The sequence below is a fragment of the Vanacampus margaritifer genome, chromosome 5 (genome assembly GCF_051991255.1).
Source record: "Vanacampus margaritifer isolate UIUO_Vmar chromosome 5, RoL_Vmar_1.0, whole genome shotgun sequence".
In the NCBI taxonomy this organism is placed as follows: domain Eukaryota; kingdom Metazoa; phylum Chordata; class Actinopteri; order Syngnathiformes; family Syngnathidae; genus Vanacampus; species Vanacampus margaritifer.
The window spans coordinates 14,673,993-14,697,702 of record NC_135436.1 but is presented as its reverse complement, the minus strand read 5'-3'; the positions used below and the strand labels follow the sequence as shown (position 1 = coordinate 14,697,702).

Here is a 23,710-nt window from a genome sequence, read left to right as displayed (position 1 = left end):
AAATAATCAACAATGTATGGTCAATGATCAATGATGTAATTTAAACATTTTATTAGTTTCATTGAAAAATCAAGCTTTGAGTACATGGCAAATGCAAAAATTTACAAAAAATAACAGTTGACTGATTTAGCGTGAAATTACTTTGTACACATACTGTTTCAAATTGTATACACTTACTTTTAACACGGTTTTACTAAAACATTTAGTCAAAAATATTGAGTACTTTCACATTACATCCACCCATTACCTTTTATAATGTTGTCTAATATTTTTTCAACTTTTTCATACCTTAGCCACTCTATATATTCTCCTTTCTCAAATGAAATGATCTTGCAAGGTCGCTGGAAAAGCCATTAGTTTGGTGATACTGCCCACTAATGGATTATCCGTGCAATGAATGTGTCAGATCATATACGTCAGGGATTTAATGGAGGGAAAAAATATTATACTCATGAAATAGAGGGCTGAAAATGTCTTGTAGTTAATATGGCATTTGCCGTTATAGGGCTGTCATATTCATAATTAATGCATTTTTTTGTATGCAAATGGTGAAGAAACAGCACTATCCAATCTTGCCTCCTGGTTTAAAGTGGTAATCTAACTGCGGCATCTCCCTCACAAGTTCCTATTTTTCCTATCATCTCCGACCTCCTGCCACAGACATTTAAATAACTGAAATCAATCAATATGACGCATGTACAATAATCAGACAGAGACTAAAAAGACAACAGAGCAAAACAACATTAACATTATGTTGGCGTGGCATTTATGTAGATGTGGGCTGGGATGGCAGTGCTGAGAGGAAGGAACATGTCCAACAGACAAAAATGGAGCTTTTCACTGTTGTATGAATGTCCACTTCAGCCTGCCAGTAGTCTACTGCAACCTGCAGTGCAGCAGTCAAGAGTGAAAATGAAAGTCCCCAGACACCACATTAACAGACAACCTCACACATGTACGGATGTGTCCATCAATAACCTTAGAGGCTAAACGTTCCTGTCAACTAAGCATTTTTATGAGTAAATGGAATGACATAGTCAGACTTTTGCTCAACCGTGTGAGAAAAAGGAGACACAACCATCTACGTATTTAGCCTTTAATGATACAAACACATTCTGTTGCTGATGTGCTTAATGCATTGATCAATAAAATAGTATAGTGAAGAAAGCAACTCAAGCGAGAACTGAGTGAGAAAGGCGTAGAAGTGATTGGGCGGCAGGAGAAGACCAAAGCTTCTTCATCGTCATTCTGGGCTGCAGACTGTGCAGCCTTGATTATACATTCAGCTCCCTTGTACAAAATCCACACAACTCGGAAGAAACAGCCCTGTTAGCTCAATTCAGCATTCTGCTTGACCTTCAGACTGTGCGTACGTGTGTGTGTACACACACCAGGTATTCCTCATTTATTAAGGATATTAATCTGCTTACACAGCCATATTATATAGACTCACGCCTCGTTTGGGAATAAAAAGTAAAGTGCTATCTGCACTAAAAGCAATAAAGTTAAATATAAATAAATACATATAAAATAGTGTTTATAGATATATATGTTCAGATGTTCTGTTGTTGTTTCTTTGTCTTGCTTTTGTCTTACTGTTTATTTCTTGAGTGAAAATCACTCACCTATTTTGACACAATTGACTGCTCTTATAATCAATTGTCTCACCACAGATGTTTATCGAAAAGAAGACAACATCACCGTTACACCGCCAGGCGGAGCCATCAATAGTCCGCGTTTCCCCAGCTCGTATCCACGCAATCTGCTGTTGTCATGGAGACTGGTGTCGCCACCGGGAAGCCGGATACACCTGGAGTTTGATGGTCACTTTGGCTTGGAGGAGGCGGACAATAACGTGTGCAGGTAACAAGTGGGGACATGGATATGCTCTACAGTAGATGGATCAGAAGGAAGTGGCTGGATTCTGAGGATATTTGAAAGGATGGTTAACGAAGGTATCTGCTTAGAAAAGGCCAAGAATAGTGACAATGATCCTGTCGTACATAGATCTCTTTGTCCTTTTCCACACACATTTAAAGGGAATGAGAGGAGTTACCTGTTACCAACACCTGGTCTAACCCGCCTCCGTGAAGATTTACACCGCTCAGTGTGCCGGATTTGCACCGGTCATGTAAATAGCGCTTCAAGAGGTTGCTAAGCAGAATGATTATGACGGTGCGGGGTGGTAATCGGCAGATGGGCCTCAGAATGCAAATATGTGTTAGGCTTGACAAGGAATGAGGAAAAAAGTCAACTAAGTTTCGGTTCATCAAGGACAAGAAAGAGGGCCAGTGAATCAGAAAGGAACTCTGGCATGGATGGCTTCAGATGACAAGTTTTAATGACACGGCAGTAAAAGCACGTGAACAAAATATCAATTGATGGAGTGAGGGAATAAAAGAACACAGGTAGCCATAACAGGAAGACAAAGAGTTCTTTACTTTCTAGGCAAACAAGCTTGTCCTTGAGGGTTGACAAAATAAACTAAACTTTTTGATAAAAATATGCACACTTGCCTTTGTAAGCCCTTTTTTGGTGGGGGGGACAAAAATCAAGGAAGAGCCACAGCAGGGAATCAGAGGGAGGTGGGTGGGGGTTTTATTTGATAACTTCCATGACCTACTGGTGCTTGTATTGTCTGCTGCATTACATTAAGTTGTATCTAAATTAATATTTGCCTTTCAATAATACTGCATTTACAAGTATTCGATTAAATTGACATTTTGTCAAAATGTGAAGTGAGATGTGAGACACAATGATGATTATAACAACAATGTAAAGATGAGATAAAATTAGCCAAGGAATCCTGGGTTGACTTACATCAATCTATTGAAAACCTTATAACAGCAGCAGTACCAAAAATGGAAGCCAAACCGTCACCTGTTGAAAAGTAAAGAAGGTCAATTGATGCCAATAGCAGATGATCTGACAGTATTGTTATATAATCAGTAAGCCAGAAGCTGAGGTGTCTCATTAACAGACATTGAACAAACAATTACTGCTGATGAAGAGGGAGATACACCAATTATCTGGAAGGAATTGAACAAGCAATTAAACGCTGGAAAGTTGCAAAGCCAAGTCGTAATTAATCTAGTACTGAAAATTGACATCTTCACTCCAAAACCTGGTGAAGGCCCGAAGAACTGAGCACAATCAATAGTCATTCTTTGACTCAGGAATGTGAATTAAAAATACAAACTAATAAATGCAGTAATCTGAGGTTTTAGTATACTTACTGACGTTTTCTTGGCCTCTTCCTTCTTATTATTCGCCGCAGGTATGACTTTGTTGAAGTGGAAGACCAATCAGAGACCAGCACAATCATTTGGGGTCGCTGGTGTGGACAGAAAGCACCGCCTAGTCTCAACTCCAAATCCAACATCCTCAAAATCACCTTCAAGTCTGACGATTACTTTGTTGCAAAGCCGGGATTCAAAGTCTACTATTCATTTCTGGTGAGACACACACACACTCACACGCACACACAGGTTTGTTTTACTATCTTTGTGGGGCCATCTCATTGACATAATGCATTTCCTAGCCTCTTCTCCTAACCCCAACCATCAAAAATGATTGCCTACCCCCATTCCTTATCCTAACCTCAACCATGACCCAATTCAAACCTAAACTCTAAAACCAAGTCTTGACCCTCAAAAAGAGGTCTAAACTTGTGGGTCCCAGCAAAATGGCCCCACATGGATAGGTGGGCCCCACAACTCTGTGAAATCCCGAAATGCTGGCCCCACTATGTAACAAAAAAATGACCACACACACACAGATGACAGATGAGTAGTGAGTTGCTGTCACATCTGGCTTAATCTGTTTGATTCCTTCACAAATGTTTAGGCGAGAAATACAATGTTGTGATGGCTAATCAAAAAAAAACAACAACATTCACTTCACAACGCATACAGGCCTCCACTAGACCCATCCATCCATCCATCCATTTTCTTGACCGCTTTTCCCCACAAGGGTCGCGGGGGGGCTGGAGCCTATCCCAGCTGGCTTCGGGCAGTAGGCGGGGTACACCCTGAACTGGTTGCCAGCCAATCGCAGTCCACTAGACCCCTGCGGATAAATTAAATGTTCATGCTGTGTCTTTGCTACCTACACAAAAAGAAAAAGAAGCTTATTGAGACGCATGAATGGGGAGATGTCAGTGTGCAAGCCTCCAGAGCTCCTGAGGGTTTGCTGCCTTGCTCAAGTACTGGCATCCTTTGGGTTCAAGCACCTGACCAACTGTCAAAAGTCAAACTAATATTTGCTTGCTGTCTATATGTTGTCACACTCAATTAGACAGTGGGAGCTTTTAAAGCCTATAGTGGCACCTTAAAAGCCAAAGTCAATTGTGTTCTATAGGATGCTGTTGGATTTGTGGTTGGTTGAGCTTTGAAAACAATGTTTCCCACGGGAAATAATAAACATGGCAAGAGTCCATTCCCAGTTCAAATCTAAAAGCTTGATTAACTGAACACTTTTGCATAAGATTGTGACAAAACGTAGGGTGGGATTTGCCCGGCATGTAGTGTTTTCAGTTTTCACAATGACCGTGAATTAGATCAGCAGTAAAATATGGATGGGTAGAGTGATGGGTGGGTCGAGATAAGATGCTGTAGGTGTGAACACAGAAACATTTTGTCTTTGTTTGTCAAATGAGCAGATAAGGAAATCAGCTTAGTCACCTTGTTGGGAAGAGGAAAGAATAAAGAGAGGATTTCTGATGTTCCTCACCCTTTAATCACAGGGAAAAAGGGAGAAAATAGCAGTTGAGAAACAGAAAGTCATTTTAAGATGTCTGGTTTCCTCTTTCATGTCACAGATGGAACTGAACATTGCTCATTATCTGCACAAAAGAAAAAAGAAAAGCAAGCCCAAGTTACAGAGATAAATTTGTAGAACATCCTTTGCTTTTATTCTTCTTTCATGTTGACGTAAAAGCTCCCGCGTCAACATCTGACTCCCATTACAATTTGTGCTAAAAGGTTTGGCTATATATAGCACACTGTATACTGTGCATGAACATGCCAAAATGTAAAGCATTCTACTTGCGTTTGCAAGTAGAATTTTGCTGTTTGTTCCCCCGTCTCCTTCTCCTCTTTCGCTCTCCTTGTCAAATTCTCATCAAATCACTCCTTTGATGAATTGTACCCATTTATACAATTTCTCGTTCGTCTTTGAGTAATAGCGTACACAGCTGGACTGAAGTTGTGTAGCTAGCAGGTCTAATTTGTTCTCTTCAGAGCTGTCAAACTGATAAGAGGGAGGAGATGTGACGGCAGCGAGTGGGAAGGAGGAGGAGAGCGGACGCATCTCTGGAAAGAGAGAACAGGTGTCTGAGATGGTATCAGCAAGTCAGCTAATGACTTTAAATGCCTCAACTGAGAGAGGAAAACAGGAGGAGACAGTGTAGAAGATGTCGGAGGGCACGGACTGAGCTGGATTCATTCAGAAACATGAAGGTTGGGAAAGAAAAACAGAACCCTAATTGCTTTGTCACAGTTGTTGCATTATGTCTAGTAATTCAAATCTCAATAATCAGCTTCACAATGACTATGATTTGATTGGGTCTGCAACCTGTGGCTCTTTAGTCCCTCTCTTGTGGCTACCTGAGGATCTAAAAAAAATTGTAGAAATGATTTATATTTTTCTAATATGTATTTTAATTTTTTAGATAAAATACTCTTTGAATTAATTAACAATTAGGTTAAAAAATAATAATATTTAAAAAATGTCATAGTCTAAATTTGTAAGACAAAAGGTAGATGAAAACGTTTTTTGTTTTTGTTTTTTTTAATACCGGTACGTAAAAATTAAAAATATATAAATAAATAAAAAAGAGCAGAAAATTACCATATAATTATTGTACACAAAATTGCCCAAAAAATCTGAAAAAAAAATTATTATTTTTTTTTTTTAAATGCAGAAAAGTACATTTTCAAAAAGTAACCATAAAGTGTCCAAAAACAAAAGAAGGCAGAAAATTGTCATAAAATGCCTTTGGAATGGTAAAAAAAAAAAAAAAAGTTTGAAAATTGATTAAAGACAGAGAAGAAAAACATTTGTAAAGTAAATATAAAATGTCCAAAACCAAAAAAGAAATCCCCCAAATCATCATATAAAGTACTGGTTACCAGCAACCAGGCCGCGGACAGGTCACGGGCCGTGGGCCACTTTGAACCGGGCAGCGGCAGACCGCACAGTTGAAAGAAAAAAAAAACTTACTTTACTTCCGGTGAATTGATTAGCCGAGGCTTAAAAATATTTATTTTGAAGTGACCGGATTCCATTTGTTTATGACGGACTCTTGACGCATGTCATAATGCTAATTATCTCAGTCGCGTAGCGCTGATGCTAATCAACAAGTTACCCAAATGAGTAAAAAAACAGACATATTTGGAAAGTTTCTTTGCAACGGAAAAAAAAGCCCAGTGATGAGACAACACAGGAGCTTATGACCAAGAAGAAAAAGAAAGGTGCATGGACTTACAGCTACAGATGATTCCCACGCATGATGGCCCGCTCTGCGGTGAGCGGCTCTTAGTTTAGCGTTATGGTGAGTGAGTTACTCTTGGACTTTGGATTTGTTTTGTGGTGCCTTGTTATGTTGGCGCATTTAAGGAGGGCGCTGCTAATACCCCAGTTGCTGTGTTGCTCATATCATTCATAAGCATTACCATAGTGACCTCACCATATTAAAGCCTTGTTGTTACCCTTGTTATGGTGTTTTTGCTGCTAGTACAGGAACATAAAAATACATAGTGGATTTACATTGGTGTTGTAGCCTTTTTATGAATCAGCCAAGCATCCCACCCCAACCCATTGGGTTGCCAGTCCGAGAAAGTTGTGGACTTGTATGAACCGGTCCATGGAGGAAAAAAGGTTAGGGACCACTGTACACAAAATTGTAAAAATGAAAAATACAAAAAAAAAGTCTGAAAATGTATGTTTAAAAACTCAGAACAGAATTTTTTTAAAAAGTAACGAGAAAATTAGGCTATCATAAAATGTCCACAAAATTGCCACAAATGTCCAAAACAGAAAAAAAGAGATGCAAAAAATTACAATAATATGTCCATACTGTTTCATTAAAATTTGATTTTTGGGTTATTTATTTGGCCTAAAATGAAATTGACAGTAAAGGTTTCTGACCCCTAGTCTAGAAGCACAATAAACTGTACAGACACTCCCCAACTTACGAATGAGTTACGTTCCGAGCGATCGTTCATATGGTGAATTTGTTCGTAAGTTGCTTCAGTGCTATATTTTGTATTATAATTTATGTTTAAAGAGAATACGTACAGTACTGTACTACGTATGTTAGAGAGAGAGAGCGAGAGACACACACAGTATGTACATGTACGTAATAAGATAAATAAAATGAAGTTTAACTTACTTTTGGAAGATGTACTCGATGCTTAAGGAGAGGAGGAGGAGGAAGAGGAGGATTTTATATCATGAGAGGTTCTTCGTCGTCGCTGGAATGGGCTTCAAAAGTTACTTCCTCCTCCGTAACTTCAATGTAGGAAGAAGTTGAGGGTCGCGGAAAAGAAGATGAGGGTTGATGAGTATCTTCCTTGGAGGATTTATTAGAAACTGGCCGAAAGAAGCGATCTAACTACGATTGCACAGTTTTCTTCTTTTTTCATCATAAATGATGCGGTAGCACTGTATGGCATCATTCAATTGATTTGCAACCTTTGTGCAACGTTCAATATTTGGGTCTTGCTGCTCGAAGAGTGCGATGGCTTTATCTATGAGCGACAGGCGTTTCTTCTTCTTCCTCCTCCTCGACGCGTTGCTGAGCTTCCAATGCTGGGTGAGCTCTCACAGCGCCAAGCGTCGGTTTTAGCGGCGGAAAGAAGCACTACAGTACTCGGAAAAAGGTGCGCAATACAAAATCTAACTTACAGCATCTCTTTCCGAACATTTTTTGACATGCGCGCATGCGCGCAGACATGTTCGTATGTATCGTTGTTCGTAACTCGAATGTTCGTAAGTAGGGGAGCGTCTGTATAAGAAAACAACACAAAACACTGGAAAAAAATATGTCATAACTTGGTGGCAGCTCAATCGCATGAATTTAAAAAAGTAGCTGAAACGGCTGAGAATCACTGGTCTACAAGTAAATAGGAATCCTCTCTCATAAATGCCTTCGTAGTTTCTCTAGTTCAGTACATTTAAGTACAAAGTAATATGCAGTGCACGGGAAAGTTAAGGAAAACATAATGTCAGATGGCAATAAGTCGCTCAAAGAGCTTTAAGTGTCTCTTGATAACTGGTTGTGTGTGGTAAAAGTCGACAGTGAAATGCTGGGGCCTTGGTGGCCATCGAGAACACATTTAATCCTCAGCTGTCTCACTGTCCGATTGTACCAAATGGAGGTCGAAAAGGGCAGTTCCCTGGTGTCCCCGCCACTCCGCTGCTTCTGTAAATAAGGGAGTGCCCTTTTGCCACCTGCAATAACGCTCGTCACAGATACTTTTCAGCCAATATTGTTTCATACATTATACAATCAAACTACAATGAAAAAAGAGGTCAGGTTTGTTTATTTGAAAGTCAGGTGATGTTTCTTGGCTTTAGATAAAAGTCAACGTTAGGTACTCCAACATTTCCCACACTGTTTGATCTCTATTTCCATTTTTTTTTTAAAGTAGCCCAGATGTGCATGACATGATACATTTAACCTTAAAAGGAGATGAGAGCCAGGTTGTGTAAACTTGCATGCACGCACATTCTTACAGGAAAAGCCTCTGACCTCATTTTACACAGCTGGTCGACAAACGTGTATGAACGCAGTCATTAAAAAGCCACATGCCAGAATTTGTTTACTAACATTTGCAGATGTAAACAATCAGGATATTACTTTGTTGTGTCAAAGGGGAATGAGCTCTCACATCTGCACCAGAGATGCTATTAAAGACTTCAAGAAATGGATTTCGCAGCAAATGTGATTTTATGTCAGAGCCTGAAAATATTGAATTAGTCTTTGCCTGAATCATTTTATACTTGTCACATGAAAGTGATTTTACACTTGCTATATTGTGCTAGCCGAGTGTGATCATAAGAACTTAGTTCAATCACAAGTGCTTTGTGAAGCTTCATGTGTTTATCATGAAGAACAAAAATATTGCTTGCGTTATTTTTCCTAGTTATCCTTTACATTCACAATTATCCTTTGAAGAGACATTTTCTTTGACAACAATTCAGTATAAGACAAGCCAGGACCTTCCTCAAATGCTTCCTTGGATCGCCATTTTACCTTTTTGCTGATGATACTGTTTGCTGGCCTCATCACACTGTCACTTTCACTGGGCCCAAGGTTGTACTATATTACAGCTGAGTAGAGTCAGCACCTTAAAGTCAAAGGCTTTGATTGCTCTCTCCAGATTTGAAGTGAGTTTCTGCCCCAAGTGACCGAGTTAATATCTCCAAATTGTCAGGCAAGATGGCGCATAAGACATTAAACAGCAGAAATGGCTCTTCTATGTGGGCAGTTTGAGCGTCCGGGTCTACACGTCCAGTAGGAACACAAAATAGAGGTGTGGTGGTTGAGTTATCTGATTTAGATGCCTTCTGTGTGCTACTTGCCTGAAGTGACAGGGCATGTCCATGTGTTTAGAGGCCCTTGCGGTAGCTCCACAACACGTTGCGGGGATTATACAGCTCAAAAGGCCTGTAAAAGCCTGAGGGTGATGTTTGGGGGAGGGACATCTGGGATTCTCTGACCCAGTCGTTTGCCACAGTTCTTGAAAAGCTAAGGATGGAGTGTCTTAACACTCATTTATTTAATAGGCCAAACCAATAAAAAGACATTTAGACAGCACAGAGGAGCCACAGACGGGCACCGGGGCTGTGTGGTCACATTTCACAGATCCCTGACACCAACTTGGTTCTCCAGCAAAAGACTTGGATTAAAGAGTGTCATAGTGCACTTGAGCAAGGCACTGAATTCCAAAACGGGTTGGTAATACAACATGGTCCATCTGGCACCTTCCTTCTTAGCTCCATGCCCATATAATTCTTTTTTCTTTTTTTGTTTTTCGTTCTTTTTTTGGGGGGGGAGAGCTCAGTATTGATCATTTGACAAGTCATCATCATTGTTCTCCCTTTTTTTTTTTTTTTGTATGTGTGTTTGTGCGTGTGTGTGTGTGTGTGCGTGCGTGCGTGCGTGCGTGTAAAAAAAAAAAAAAAAGAATTCCCATACCGTTCACCTAAACCGAACACTTCAAAATCCAGCCAGAGTCGTAGGGCCGCCAGGAGACCCGAAGAGGGACCAAAGAAAAGAAAGAAAAGCGAAGCCCAGCACCGACCAGACACCACCCACCGGGCCACTAACCAGAGTCCTTCACCAACCCCAGAGACATCTAAATTTCAACAAATCAGGGAGACCTCAAGGGCCCAAAGGAGAAACTGAGGAAAGGTAGAAAGGACAGACGAAGCAGAGTGAGATCCACAGACACCAGCCTCCACCGAATCAATGACCTGAGGGAGAAACAAATTGTGTCTGAGTTTCGATAGATGCTGGTGTGGTGGATCTGGCATGCATGAAAATCTCCACCAAAGAGGGGAGCCGTCGACCCCCGCCAGGACAGAGCAAGCGCAACACCTCAGGGCCCCCCAGGCCGCGGCAGCGCCAAAGGACGACCCCCGGGCCCCGCAGGGGCCACCAGCCGGAGAGCAAACCCAGGAGCAGGAGCGCCCCCCACCCCAACGCGGCCCGCGCCCCCAACCCAACGCAGCACTGCAGGCCCACCAGGCACCCCACCGGCCCACAACCCCCACTCCACCCACGACCCCCCCCCCCCCCGCCATCCACCCCAACCCAGCCCCAACCCGCCCCAATTCATTTTATGAGCAGCGCAGGGATACTCAATAGGCGGCTCCCGGGCCCACCACCCGTCTATTCATGGTTCCCGAACTGTCACAGTCTTTCCCAAAACCAGAGGATGAACACATGCACACACACACTCAAAGTGTGTAGCCTAATACACGTTTCTTTCATTCTTGTGTTTTTTTGTGTTTATAATTAAAAACAAAAATCTCCTTAAGTTGACTCATTGAGTCGTTTTCACCCATTTTCCAAATAAAATGCTGCCCACGGGCTATTTGTTTTTTGATTCATGACACGGACATGTTTTGTTTTATTCAACTATTTATTTCAGTTTTTGGTCAAAATGGAAATTGCATTTGCAATTGCAACTTTTTGTTGCTGTTTTAATTATTACAGTATTATCGCACGGGGTTTGTCCGATCCCACTGACCTTTGACCCATTGAAATGATAATGTTTGGCCCTCTAAGATATCTGTTTGAGCACCACTTAGTATTGCAGGGAAAGGAATCACATTCAAGTGTAACAATGGAAACCCTGAATAATCAATTGATCAATGAATCCATTATTGCTGCTTTTCTTTCCCCTAGCCTGACACCCCCCTGCCTGCGTCCCAAACTAACTGGGAGGCTGTCACCACATCGGTGAGTCTGACACGGGTTCTACGAATGGTTAAACTCCTGACTGCAAAATTGAATAGAAGTTCGCATTGGAATGTACCAGTAATTATAATTGTAACACAGATAAAGTGTTAGTCAGCAGCACATCCATTTACTTATTTTAATTATAATGTTGTAAGCAAAAAGCAAAAAGAAATGTTTAATGGTCACATTTATAATTATTGTGACAAAATGCCCCATCGCATGGACCAAGGCACAGCACATATGACACGCACACGGTCGATTCACGCATACACCACGCTGCATGTATTATACATGAGACTTGAGATGTAAAATGTCATGCTTTCTTAGACTAATGTTTTTGTAAGTGCATGTAATCCCAGTAATTTGTGTTTGTCTCCATGCTAGCGCTCTGTGGTCAGTGACGTATGAAATCATAATAATTAGTGTGCGTTCTTGCGTACGGCACTTTTTCTGCATGGCCTGACGTGTGGGCGTGTACGCGATCTGCACGTATGTATCACTACTACATAGGGGATGCATGTGCACAAGTTTGCCCTAGTTTTAGTATTCACATACAACGTAGGGAGCATGTTATAGTCACTGTATACACATATTGAGAACTGTTACAGTTGACTGGACAAATAAACACATTTCTTTATTGCAGACACATGGTTTATTAAAATGACATTTCAAGTACAAATGTCCTGTATCCTCTGCTTTCATAAACTTTTGGTTGGCAGTTATTTTGGTTCGATTAAACATCAAATTCAAAAATACTCCTCGACCTAGCTGTTTTGTGGAAAACACTACTTCACTTTTATATTTTTATGCAGGATCGTGAGTGACACAGAGATACACAGAGACTGATATACTGTGCTAGAACAAATGTGCCTTTTATTCCCCGCAAACAGCAATCAACACACTTCAACGCTAAGCAGCATAATATGATCATCATCAGCGCTTACCTTGACACTAGACCGGAGAGCCGACGGTCCGGGTAGAACGAGCTGCAAAACGGCTGGGCGATCGTACGCATCCCACAGCTGACTCTACCCACACCGTGTGCCGCTCCGTCTTTTATTCGTTAACAAAAAGTTGTGAGCGTGAGAAACCGGGCTGGTCAAGCCCTCTCCCAGGCACCCTCGAAAACATGTTTCCGAAGCAGGGAGGACTATAATATAAACAAGGAAGAGTTCCCAGGTTGATTCCGCCCTTTATTTACAAATTGTTGGGCACCTGGATTCGTACAACAGTTCAGGACAACAACATATCCTTATATAAGAGGTTACATGAGGACATATCAAACCATGGTTATTTTCCCTTCACTAGCGTACAAATAAAGTTGAAACATTTTTGTATTTTGATTCTTAGGATGGCAGTGTTGTGGGGCCATCGGCAGTCACAGAGGATCCGCTCTCATTAGATGACCTGGATCGAACCATTGCTGCCTTTGACACCGTGGAACAGCTTCTGAGATCGTTGAACCCAGACACTTGGAAACAGGACCTGGACAGCATTTACACACAAACGCACATTCATTATAGATCCAGGGCTTATCATCTGGCAAGCAGGCACAACAAAGGTAGGTTGCATGCAGTCCATTTAACATCAATGATTGACACCCATCAATGAACAATTCATATTTACATTCGTGGGGACAAATCCTTATCTTTCTTAACCTCACACGTCCAACGGGGGACAACGGATGACAAGTAACGCACAGCAAGATATTCATCAACAGGGTGTAGAGGGTGCAAATATTTAGCTTACCACAGGGGGTTAAGAAAACCCTGGCATGCCGCTAGGCTTATAAAGCACTGTGGGAAACCTTGTGATTAGTAGTTGTGCTTGTAGAAAGGCTTTAGATTTACACATTTATTAAATGCATTTATTAAAACTGTTACTGGTAAAGGGTTAAATGAAAATATCCAAACCCCAAAAATATTGACTATATGTTGAACAAGTTCTGCTTGCGATGCATTATCAATGGAATGAGCCCTTTTCCGAATCAAGACCAATGCCAAATTTCAAAATTATGGATCGTCTATTTAAAAAAAGGCAACCACTCACACTTTGATGATGCTAGAAAGATGTGCGATGCGACACATGTACAGTAAGCTAGTGAGAAATTTGTTTTTAGATATTAGCAATATGAATTCACATGTGCGTGGTGTTCCACAGGGTTCAATTCTGGGGCCTCTGCTGTATCTGCTGCCCCTGATTTCCATCCTAAGAGAACAGCGGTGGTTGTTTTAAAAGTGTTCTAAACGTAGATTTGGGCTGAGTCAGCATCCTAACTGCATGATTTGCAATGCCAAGTTGAACAATTCTAGCTATTTAGCAAAACTAAAGGAACACTTCCTTCAGTTGCATGGAGATGTGGAATACGAGAGCACAACACTTTCTGAATTCAAGGTGAAGAGAGCCATATTTGATGAAATTATTACTAGCTACTCACCCCTGTCTATTCGTGTTAATTTTAGCAGGCATTTTTCAATTTTGTCTCAGTTTTAGTCCAGTTTCAATCACGCTCGTTGGTTTTTATCATAGTTAACCAACCTCATCCCTGTTTTTATTTAGTCACTGTTTAGTCGACTATAAATCGAACATTATAGTCTAGTTTTAGTCAGGGCAATAATTATACCCTTTTGCTTTTTTTCTTTCTTTCTTGTCAGCAGATAATATTGAACATTTCCATCTAATCTAAAACTACTTCACATTAAATGTTCTCTCATCCCAGCATTGTTATTGTTGAAATGCTATAGCTGTTGAATTATTGTTATGTGACAAAAGCCAAGAGGTGAACTGCGACCCCTCTTCAGGTTTGTTGTCTTCTTTTCTTACTACCTTGTGTACACATTCCTTCCCTTCGACTAAAATCAAGCATAGGGTTTTTCTCCACTTCAATGTAGCAAAGCAAAGCATGGGTTTGTTAAGTGAGCTACATTTTCGTCCCGTCTTCATTAGTCCACGGAAATGCAGACTGATTTAGTTGCTGTTAATTATTTATTAATGAAGGTTTTAGTTTAGTCTAGTTTAGTTTTCGTCCGGTGAAAAATGTGTTGACAAAAATATTTTTATTTAGTTTTCATTAACAAAATTAACACTGCTGTCTACACTTGTCTTGAATTAACAAAAAAAAATGAATCGCATTTGATTTTTCAATAAAGAAGAGTTTGATGAATGTGCATAGGAAACTGGTGGAGTTCAGTACCTTCAACAATTTTAAGAACCAATGTTCTAAAACTTGCACTCTGTTTGAGTTTGAAGTTTTAATTGATTCTCTTATTTAATGTATAGATTGACTATATTGTGATGTCTGTCCACAACAAATGCTCACACAAGAAATGTCAGTTGTTAGAAATCTTCAAGCTGGTAGCAAATCTGAACAAATGTGTCTTTATCTTTCTAACTAGACATACCTGCCTTCCTTTCACTCTCGCGTGTTTGATAAATGTTTGAGCTAGACAGCATAATCAATGCATGTGTATGTTCTTTTAGCTGCCGTTTGTCCCGTATGTTGTGGAAAACATATTGCGGCCCCCTCGGAGGAGTAGTCGCTGCAGGTCGTTGATACGACACACCACCTCACTCTAATTGGAAATTCAGCTTGTGCAGTGGAGCAGAAATGTGCCGCAGTCAGCAGCTTAGCTTTGTATTCATTAAGACACACACATCCTCACTCGCTCACATTCTCCTTTGTTCCCTTAAAGACACCAAGCCAGATCATGATTACAATTGATTAGTAATTCCGAGTTACTTAGGCTACATGTAGGCAAAAGAACACATACAGTCATAGCTAACTAATCAAACTCTTCATTCTATGTCACTTTGAAAAATACAAATCAACAGTGGTAGGCATACATTTGTTAACTGACAGGTCAGAAGCGTGAGGATAAAAATGGCAAGGTTACATGAACTTGGTCTCAGGTCCGTTCTATTATGTATGAATGGAAAAATATACCCCCCCCCCCCCATCTAACATCTTGGTAGACCGAATAGTAAGGGTGTCAGAAAAAATCTAATCGGCAATATATCGGGATATTACAGCGCGCAATTCTCGAATCGATTTGATATGCGGCCGAATCGATTTTTTTTCATGGGAATATTCAACAAAACGTCTCACTTAGGGTTAGAATTCACACATTAAGCATGGAAGAATGTTAAATTAATGGAACATTAAGCCTTAATATTTTATTTCAATGCTGTTCAAACATGAAACAGACTGCAACCTGTTATAAGCCTGAATTTTCAGATAAATAAACACATTTTCATACAAATCTTACAGTGTACATGTACAAGTTTACTGATTAGTATTTTCTAAATTTGAAAAAGAAAAAAAAAATCGCAATAATCAATTTATAGATTCGCATCGGGATTAATCGGTATCAAATCGTGTCCTATGAATCGTGATACGAATTGAATCGCCAGGTACTAGGCAATTCACACCCCTATCCAATAGTGATATTCCTCTGTTTTGTTTCTCCACATTGTTGTTTGCCTTGATTTATGTCATAAATAGAACCCTACATGACAGACATTTTTCTTTGTATCAACAATTGCCTATTGATTATCTATAGCACTACTGTAGACGTTGCTCAGACCTGACAGCCTCTTCTCTCACAATAGTCCACATCCAAAATGCCATGAGACCAAAAGTACACATGTTTCTTTTCAAGGCAGTTTTAAGTGCAGCTGATTCTTGTCATCTTGCTAATGACAAAATGTCTGCCAGTCTCACATCAGTAGTGGAGTGATTGAAAAAAAAAAAAAAAATTCTAATTTTTTTTTTAATTGATTTGTTGTTTTGTTTTTTGTTTTTTTTAAAAAAAAAGGAGAGCAATGATGATGTCAAATCGAATGAACAATACTGAGCTCTCCTGTAAAAAAAAAAAAAAAAAAAAAGTAGTGGAGTGATTGCAAAGCTCTATTTGTTTGTTTGATTGTTTATGAGCTAGAATGAAATTGTTTCATGATCATTTTTGCTTATTTGGAGCATCTGCTAGTCTACTATTCCTGCTTGCTATCTGCTTGACATTCAGTCCATGAACGATGCTCAATCCGCTAAATGCTTTCTTTCTTCATCATTTCAATTGGGCACTTACAGTACATCCCGCCAAGATTGTGATTTCAGTTACGTCACACTCGCTAAAAGAAACCTTGACTAAATTATACTGTTGTTGTGTACACAACTGTTGCGCATCAAAAAGAGAATAACCAATGGTTCAATCAGCCAGTCTAAAAATAGCTCATGCGTAATCACTACCCTTAGGGGTGACAGAAGGGTGATGATTACCCTGCTTACTTTGACCTTTGTCAAGAGGGCAATCTAGCCCTGATTGCTGCTCTTTTTCCTCCCATGTCTTTTGTATTCCACAACAGTTACTCATGTGCTCCTGAGGCCATCATACATTCGAGCACTCCCTCAGATTTGCGCTTTAGATAAAGCATATTGCACTCCCACTTTAAGTTTGCCTGCGTATTCTAAAAAGCCACCATGTTGAATATTATGTATGACTCCTGATCCCTTCCAGGGCTTTTTTCTTTACTCATAAAGTTGAACCTTGGTTTCCATATGACCTGGTAGATGAACATTTAGGGTTACGAAGTACGTTTTGGACAGTTTTGGCATTGGTACGGATGGTCCAGTTCTGCTTTTTCATGTGTTGTGCAACTTCATTGCAAGTATCTTTGTTTTTTTTTTTTTTGTTTTTTTTAGCTTTCAGTATGAGACTCAAGTGAATTATTGTTATGGAAGGGGGAATAAGAGCCAAGCATGATCAAGGGTCATGTTCATGTTCGTGATGTAGCTATAAAGTTTTGTTTAGTGTAAACTACCATCAAAGAAAATTTATAGTGCATTTCTCTTCCTGATTGAATTTATAGCTAACACACCATGTTATTTCTTTATTAGTGCGCTTCCACTTAATTCTATAATGTACTGTATTTAGACTGATAAAACAAGGTAAAAAAAACAAAAAAAAATTTTATTTCATGCTGGAATTGATTATTTGCTTTTCCATCATTTCAATGAGAAACATGACCACATTGAAACAAATTAAATTTGTGAAACAAGGTTCCACTGTATTTCCATAATTCCTAATGTGAAATGATGCTGCAGAAAAAGCTCATCTTCCCTCAAATATGGGTTACTAGTTAGTGATGGGAAAATGAAGCCTCATGAAGCTTCATGAAGCACTTTTAGTATTTTTATTACTCCTCTAGATGGTGCTCTTGGTTCAAAAATAAAGGCTAGTGCAATGAAAATGTATTACATTTCCACTGCCTTTTTAAACCAATAGTGCCATCTAGAGGAGTCAAAAAATATCACAAGTGCTTCATGAAGCTTCATTTCCCCATCACCATAAAAGTAGTTGTGGGAAAATGAAGCTTCATGAACCACTTGCAATATTTTTTACTCCTCTAGATGGTGCTCTTAGTTTAAAGATAAAGGCCAGATAAAGATAAATTTTCCACTGCAACTTTAAATCAAAAGTGCCGTCTAGAGCAGGGGTGGGCAAACTTTTTGACTTGCGGGCCACAATGGGTTTGAAATTTTGACAGATGGGCCGGACCAGGAGCATTTGGACCTCATAGCACAGTAAAAACACACAGATAAATGTACAACCCAATTTACTTATAGTGTGCACTAAGGACTGCGTTTTTCAAATGTGCAAAATCCACTTATTTAAAACATCTTTTCCAATAGCTTCATTTTTATTGTTTTAGCTCAACTTTTGCTGTGTTTTTATGCTTTGTAAAGTGACCTTGGGTGTTCTGAAAGGTGCTGTTTTTAAATGAAATGTATTATTATTATTATTATGATTATTATAAAATAGCCCTAATCCAGGTAGTACGTTTGCCTCAATGAATATGCAAGATGCGGCATTTACACACTATTTGGCAAAGTGGGAGGAGAAATGTAAATAGATTATAATAGCACATACACTGTGATCTGTCAAACCTGGTGACTGCATCTATTATTAATAGATTTCAATTCAAGGCGTAAAGTTAAAGAATTTTTTTCCATTGGCCCACCCATTTTTAACCCGGGCCCACAGTACGTGTGACACATGTGGCTGCATGATAGCCGCTGCTGCCTGTCACGCGCTGAGGACAAAGCGCGTACATCCAATCCGTCTCTGACCACTTTTCCATCTCCGTGGGGGACGCATAGCACACGGTGTTTGTGCAGCAGCTCAAAAAGAAGCCAAAAGCCAACGAGGAAACGCTCATAGAAGTGCTCGACGCACGCCCCGGGGATGTCTTCACCAATATCAACAGTCTCCTGCATACGCGCTCCTCACCTCACCCATGACAACATGTAGAAAGACTATCTTCAGCTGTCAAAAGGATCATAACACGCAACAGTGCCACAATGTTGACTGATAGACTGAACTCTTTGTACCTGCTTTCTTTCAAAAAAGAATTGACCGATTCTCTGGACTATCAGGACATTATTGCTGCGTTCAACACAAAACCGTGCCGTCTCCTGCTGTAAATGTCCAAATCCAATAAGATAAGATAAGATAAGATCCACTGATTGTCACACCCATCTAAGTGGGGCGAAATTTGTTCTCCGCATTTGACCCATCCCCTGAGGGAGCGGTGAACAGCAACAGTGCCGCGCTCGGGAATCATGTGGTGATCTAACCTCCCAATTCCAACCCTTAATGCTGAGTGTCAAGCAGTCCCATTTTTATAGTCTTTGGTATGACCCCAGCCGGGAATTGAACCCACGACCTTCCAGTCTCAGGGCGGACACTCTAACCACTCGGCCACTGAGCTGGAAAAAAAATAAATAAATAAATAAGTAAATAAATAAAGTAAATAAATTAAGTAAATAAATAAAATAAATAAATAAAAAATAATAAAAAATTGATTTTTTTTCTAGCCTTATTGGATAAGTTCGGCGGGCCGGATTGAAACGCATAACTGGCCGTATTTGGCCCGCGGGCCGGGGTTTGCCCATGTCTGGTCTAGAGGCATGAAAACATATTGCAAGTGGTTCACGAAGCTTCATTTTCCCATCATTTACTTACTAGTAGTGATGGGCAAATGAAACTTCATGAAGCACTTGTGATATTTTTTGACTCCTCTAGATGGCACACTTGGTTTGAAAAGGCAGTGGAAATGTAATACATTTTCATTGCACTAGCCTTTGTAATGGAACCAAGAGCACCATCTAAAGGAGTAATACAAATAGTAAAAGTGCTTCATGAAGCTTCATGAGGCTTCATTTTCCCATCACTACTTACTAGCGTCCATTCATCATAATGAATACTAAAGAAAAACTGAGATAGGCATAACATGTGAAGTGATTCCATCCCACTGTTCTCTGTCACTTTCCAGTTGACCTGAATCGCCTCTACGATGACGTAAAGCGCTACAGCTGCACCCCTCGCAACTACTCGGTGAATCTACGTGAGGAGCTCAGGGCCACCAACGCCGTCTTCTTCCCCCGGTGCATGCTGGTCAAGCGCTGCGGCGGCAACTGTGGGTGTGGCACTAATAATTGGAACAACGGCTGCACCTGTCAGGCCTCCAAGACAACGCTCAAACTACACGAGGTGGGTCACATATCATCAGGACACGGCTCGCACACACTCAGTAGAACAGGAAGGACATGACATGAGAACAAAGGGATAATTCAGTAATTATTCACAATTTTTTTTACTATTAATTTTGCCATCATTTTTCTAATAATATATTATTAATTAAGTACTAGAAAAGTAGCCGTTGCATATAATTTTTATAACTCCGGTTTCCTCCTACTTTCTAAAAACATTCATGTATCTAAATTGCGCCTTTATTTCAATTTAAGTGACCAAATGTAGCTTCCCAACTATAAATAAATGACACAAAAAGAACGTTTGATCAATCAGTTCAAAAGTAGTGAAGACATAATCAGACTGGTTGCGCTCAACAGGTCCCAATTTAACAACTAGTGACACACTTGTAGCGTCTCACTCTTTCCTCCTTTCTTCATCTCGCTACTTTTCCAATTCTCCTCTGAGCAATGTTCAAATCTTTTCCTTTTGTAGGCTCCCAATGTCATTCAGGCTTTTCTCTCTTGCCCTGTCATCTCTTTGTTCTTCCATTGTTTCGTTTTTGAGTTTCCCTCTCTCGTTCTCTCTGTAATGTCTTACAATGAGACTGCAGATTTAGTTTTTTTTTATTGCGTTACTCATCTCCTGGTGGTTCCACTGATGGGAATTAGAGAAAAAACTTCCTTTGTGTTTAAATATGACTCCTGCAACAAATATTTTTTAAAAAAATCACATGATTACTTTTTGTTTTCTTTTGAAACTTTTTAAATGCTGGCCATTCACTAGAAAACAAATTGAAGTTGTTCTCGTGTGCACTATTCCAATAAGGATGAATGTCATGCAACATCATCTAAGTGAAGCCTTTCAGCAACGCTCAACCGTGCCTCAAACGAAGCAGAAGTATTACTAGCGCTCCAAATTAAAAACTCCACACCACCCACATTTCACCAACACAAGACAATATGTTTAAAATGCAGTACACTACTTTAAGTGGGAAATTTGGGTAAATTGGCTCAAAAAAAATTTTTTTTCAAACCCCAAAAATTCTTCAAAAAAATATTGAAAAACATTACATATATGCTTTCATAAAGAATTGGGGAAATTGGATATATATATATATATATATATATATATATATATATATATATATATATATATATATATATATATATATATATATATATATATATATATATATATATGTGTATATATATATTGAAGAAAAAAAAAGTGGTGACTAGGCAAAACCCCAGGTTTCAAACCGCAAGTATGCAGGGGTGAACTGTAATAAATAATAATACATGTTGGTGAGTTTTAGTTTGCATCTTTACTGTGAGTTATATGTTAGCATGTTCTCTATCCCTAGTGTTTTACCCTGGAGTTTTTAAGTATATTTCCTCCTTTCATCTAATTTTGAAAATTTCGAAATCAAGTGGGATTCACTTATTTCAAAGAACATTGTTTTTCTGTGTTTGAGATATTTGGCTGATGAGTTAAGAGTATCTTCCTGAAACATATACAGAAATTTGAAATTTCAAGTACATTTACCATTAACAACCAAATCAGGCAGCCATAGCCAGGCCTATTGTTTGAAACTGACTTGTGTGAGACCTTGAGATCAAACACAATTTCTTTGCACATTTTTGTATGTCACTGGAGCATCACACTGACCTAATGTAAAAAAACTGCCCATCCACCTACGCACCTAATTCTTACATCATCAATCTGTCCTGCCACAAACACACAATGTAAAAAAATTATATAAAAAAAAGCCTCCCCATTCACATACATTATACATTTAATGCTGGCATCTGTCTATCCAGTGAATACACAAAACGTGTTCTTTTGCATTTTTATTCAAATACACAGATAATGCAAACATCTTTCTGGCCATTTACATTTAACAGGCATACATGTGTGCACAATCGTATTAACACAATAGTTATACAAACATTTGTCTGTCAATCCGCATGCACAAAAAGTAAACATTTGCATACAGACATGATGCAAACATGGGTGAGGAATGGGGAAAAACGACAGAGGTTCAGACCTCAGGAACAACACAGCTTAGGCCATGCAGGAAACCATTTGAAAGTCCTGCACTGTCTCATCTGATTCTTCGCATCTCTTCCAGGTGCTCAAGTATGCCCCGGAGAGCACTCTGTTCCCGCGCCATCGCAGGACAAGGGTGCGCTGGGTCATTGATGAGATCTTCCTCACACACCACGACAAGTGCGAATGTGCCTGTCCCTCGCAGCCTCCCCGCTGAGACACAAACGCTCTTGAACTCTTGGACATTTTCTGCCAATTTGCCATGTTTTTTTTTTTTTAATACAACCAGCTAATGCAGTAAATGCAGAGAAGAAATGATTTGACGGATGATGCACAACCTGTAACATTACGTAACAGTAAGTAATCCAGAGGAATAATCGTGAACTAAAAGTCAAACAGTAATGAACGATGCAAATACATTGATGGCATGAGTTAAGTGGATCTTCAGATGTCTTTTCTGAGCGACGGACGGGAGGGGGGTGAATCCAAGCTTAGGCTCATTGGAACCTAAAGACTAAAAAAGCTGTTATTTATAATACTGAATTCCCCACCCTTCTGATTTTCCACATAAAGCCTGTCTTTGTTTTGCACACATTCCTGTCTGCAAGAATTCCAGCATCCTTTTGTCCTTCATTCCGTCTGGACCCCGTCCACTCCCCTTTGTTTCCCCCTCGCAGTCTCTTCTAACACACACACACACATCCTCGCCTATCACTCACTACTAAACATATCCGAGATGTCAGCACAGGCTACTGCACTCTGCCCAGTTTTGTGAGCGTTCCGGGCATTCCAGCCACTAACCGGGAAATCTGCTAACACCATCCACCTCAGACTGAAAAACATCACAAGGAGAGAGAGAGAGAGAGAGAGAGAGAGAGAGAGAGAGAGAGAGAGAGAGAGAGAGAAAGAGAGAGAGGGACAGAAATGAAACCAGTCAGAGAGACACCTGGCAGATGTTCACGGCTATTTCTTCATAACATACACTAGTGTTTGAGCAACAATGGGCCACTCCTTTGTTTCAAACAGAGATCCGAATCCTTAATCTTAATTAATCATCTTATAAAGACACTTTGAGGAAGGTTTTTTTTTCTTTTCCGGCATAACAGTGCTGGAAAAAAATAAAATAAAGGCATGGATGAATGGATTTGATTTAGAAGAACCATTCCCGAGTCTTCAACTCCATCAAACACCTTTGGAATGAACTAGAACAGAGTTTGCAATTAGGGACCTCCCAGGTGACGTCTAACCTCTTCTACTTTTATAATCAGGCCAAAATTCCAATAGGCACACTTTAACAGCTCTAAAAAGTCTTCTCAGAAGATTAGAAACTACGCAGCTAGCTAGCTCGTGAGCTAGCTAGTTAGCTAGCTAGTCCTGACTTCAACCATCAACAACATCACACACCTTTGCATTTAAAGGGATACTTGACTCATTGAGCCATTTTCAACAGTAAGAAGATTTTGTCTATAATCATTGCGGTAACAAATTTTGACATCACCTGTGCTGAGGAAACAGGTAACAACCAATCACGGCTCAATTCGCTGACCAAACCCAACCTTGATATAATTTGGCCCTAATTGAGACCTACTTGGGGAACCATGGCCTACAGTAAGGATTAAAGGGAATGCACACACTTCCTGAGTTGAATCAGAATATA

The 23,710-nt window shown here is 39.8% G+C and overlaps 1 protein-coding gene across 2 annotated transcripts in view; it reads left to right on the top strand.

Annotated features, from left to right (window-relative positions):
* The window catches only part of pdgfd (platelet derived growth factor d), a 45,230-nt gene extending 22,567 nt beyond the window's left edge, over positions 1-22,663 (top strand). Inside the window, exons 2-7 of one of the 2 annotated variants that reach the window (XM_077565030.1) lie at positions 1,674-1,863; positions 3,278-3,455; positions 11,420-11,473; positions 12,824-13,034; positions 19,805-20,022; positions 22,136-22,663. In XM_077565030.1, the coding sequence (XP_077421156.1) occupies positions 1,674-1,863; positions 3,278-3,455; positions 11,420-11,473; positions 12,824-13,034; positions 19,805-20,022; positions 22,136-22,270 (986 nt within the window). In that variant the 3' untranslated portion in view covers positions 22,271-22,663. The remainder of the gene's footprint in view (positions 1-1,673; positions 1,864-3,277; positions 3,456-11,419; positions 11,474-12,823; positions 13,035-19,804; positions 20,023-22,135) is intronic. The other variant, XM_077565031.1, reaches the window with a different exon arrangement.
* Positions 22,664-23,710: the final 1,047 nt, after the last annotated feature.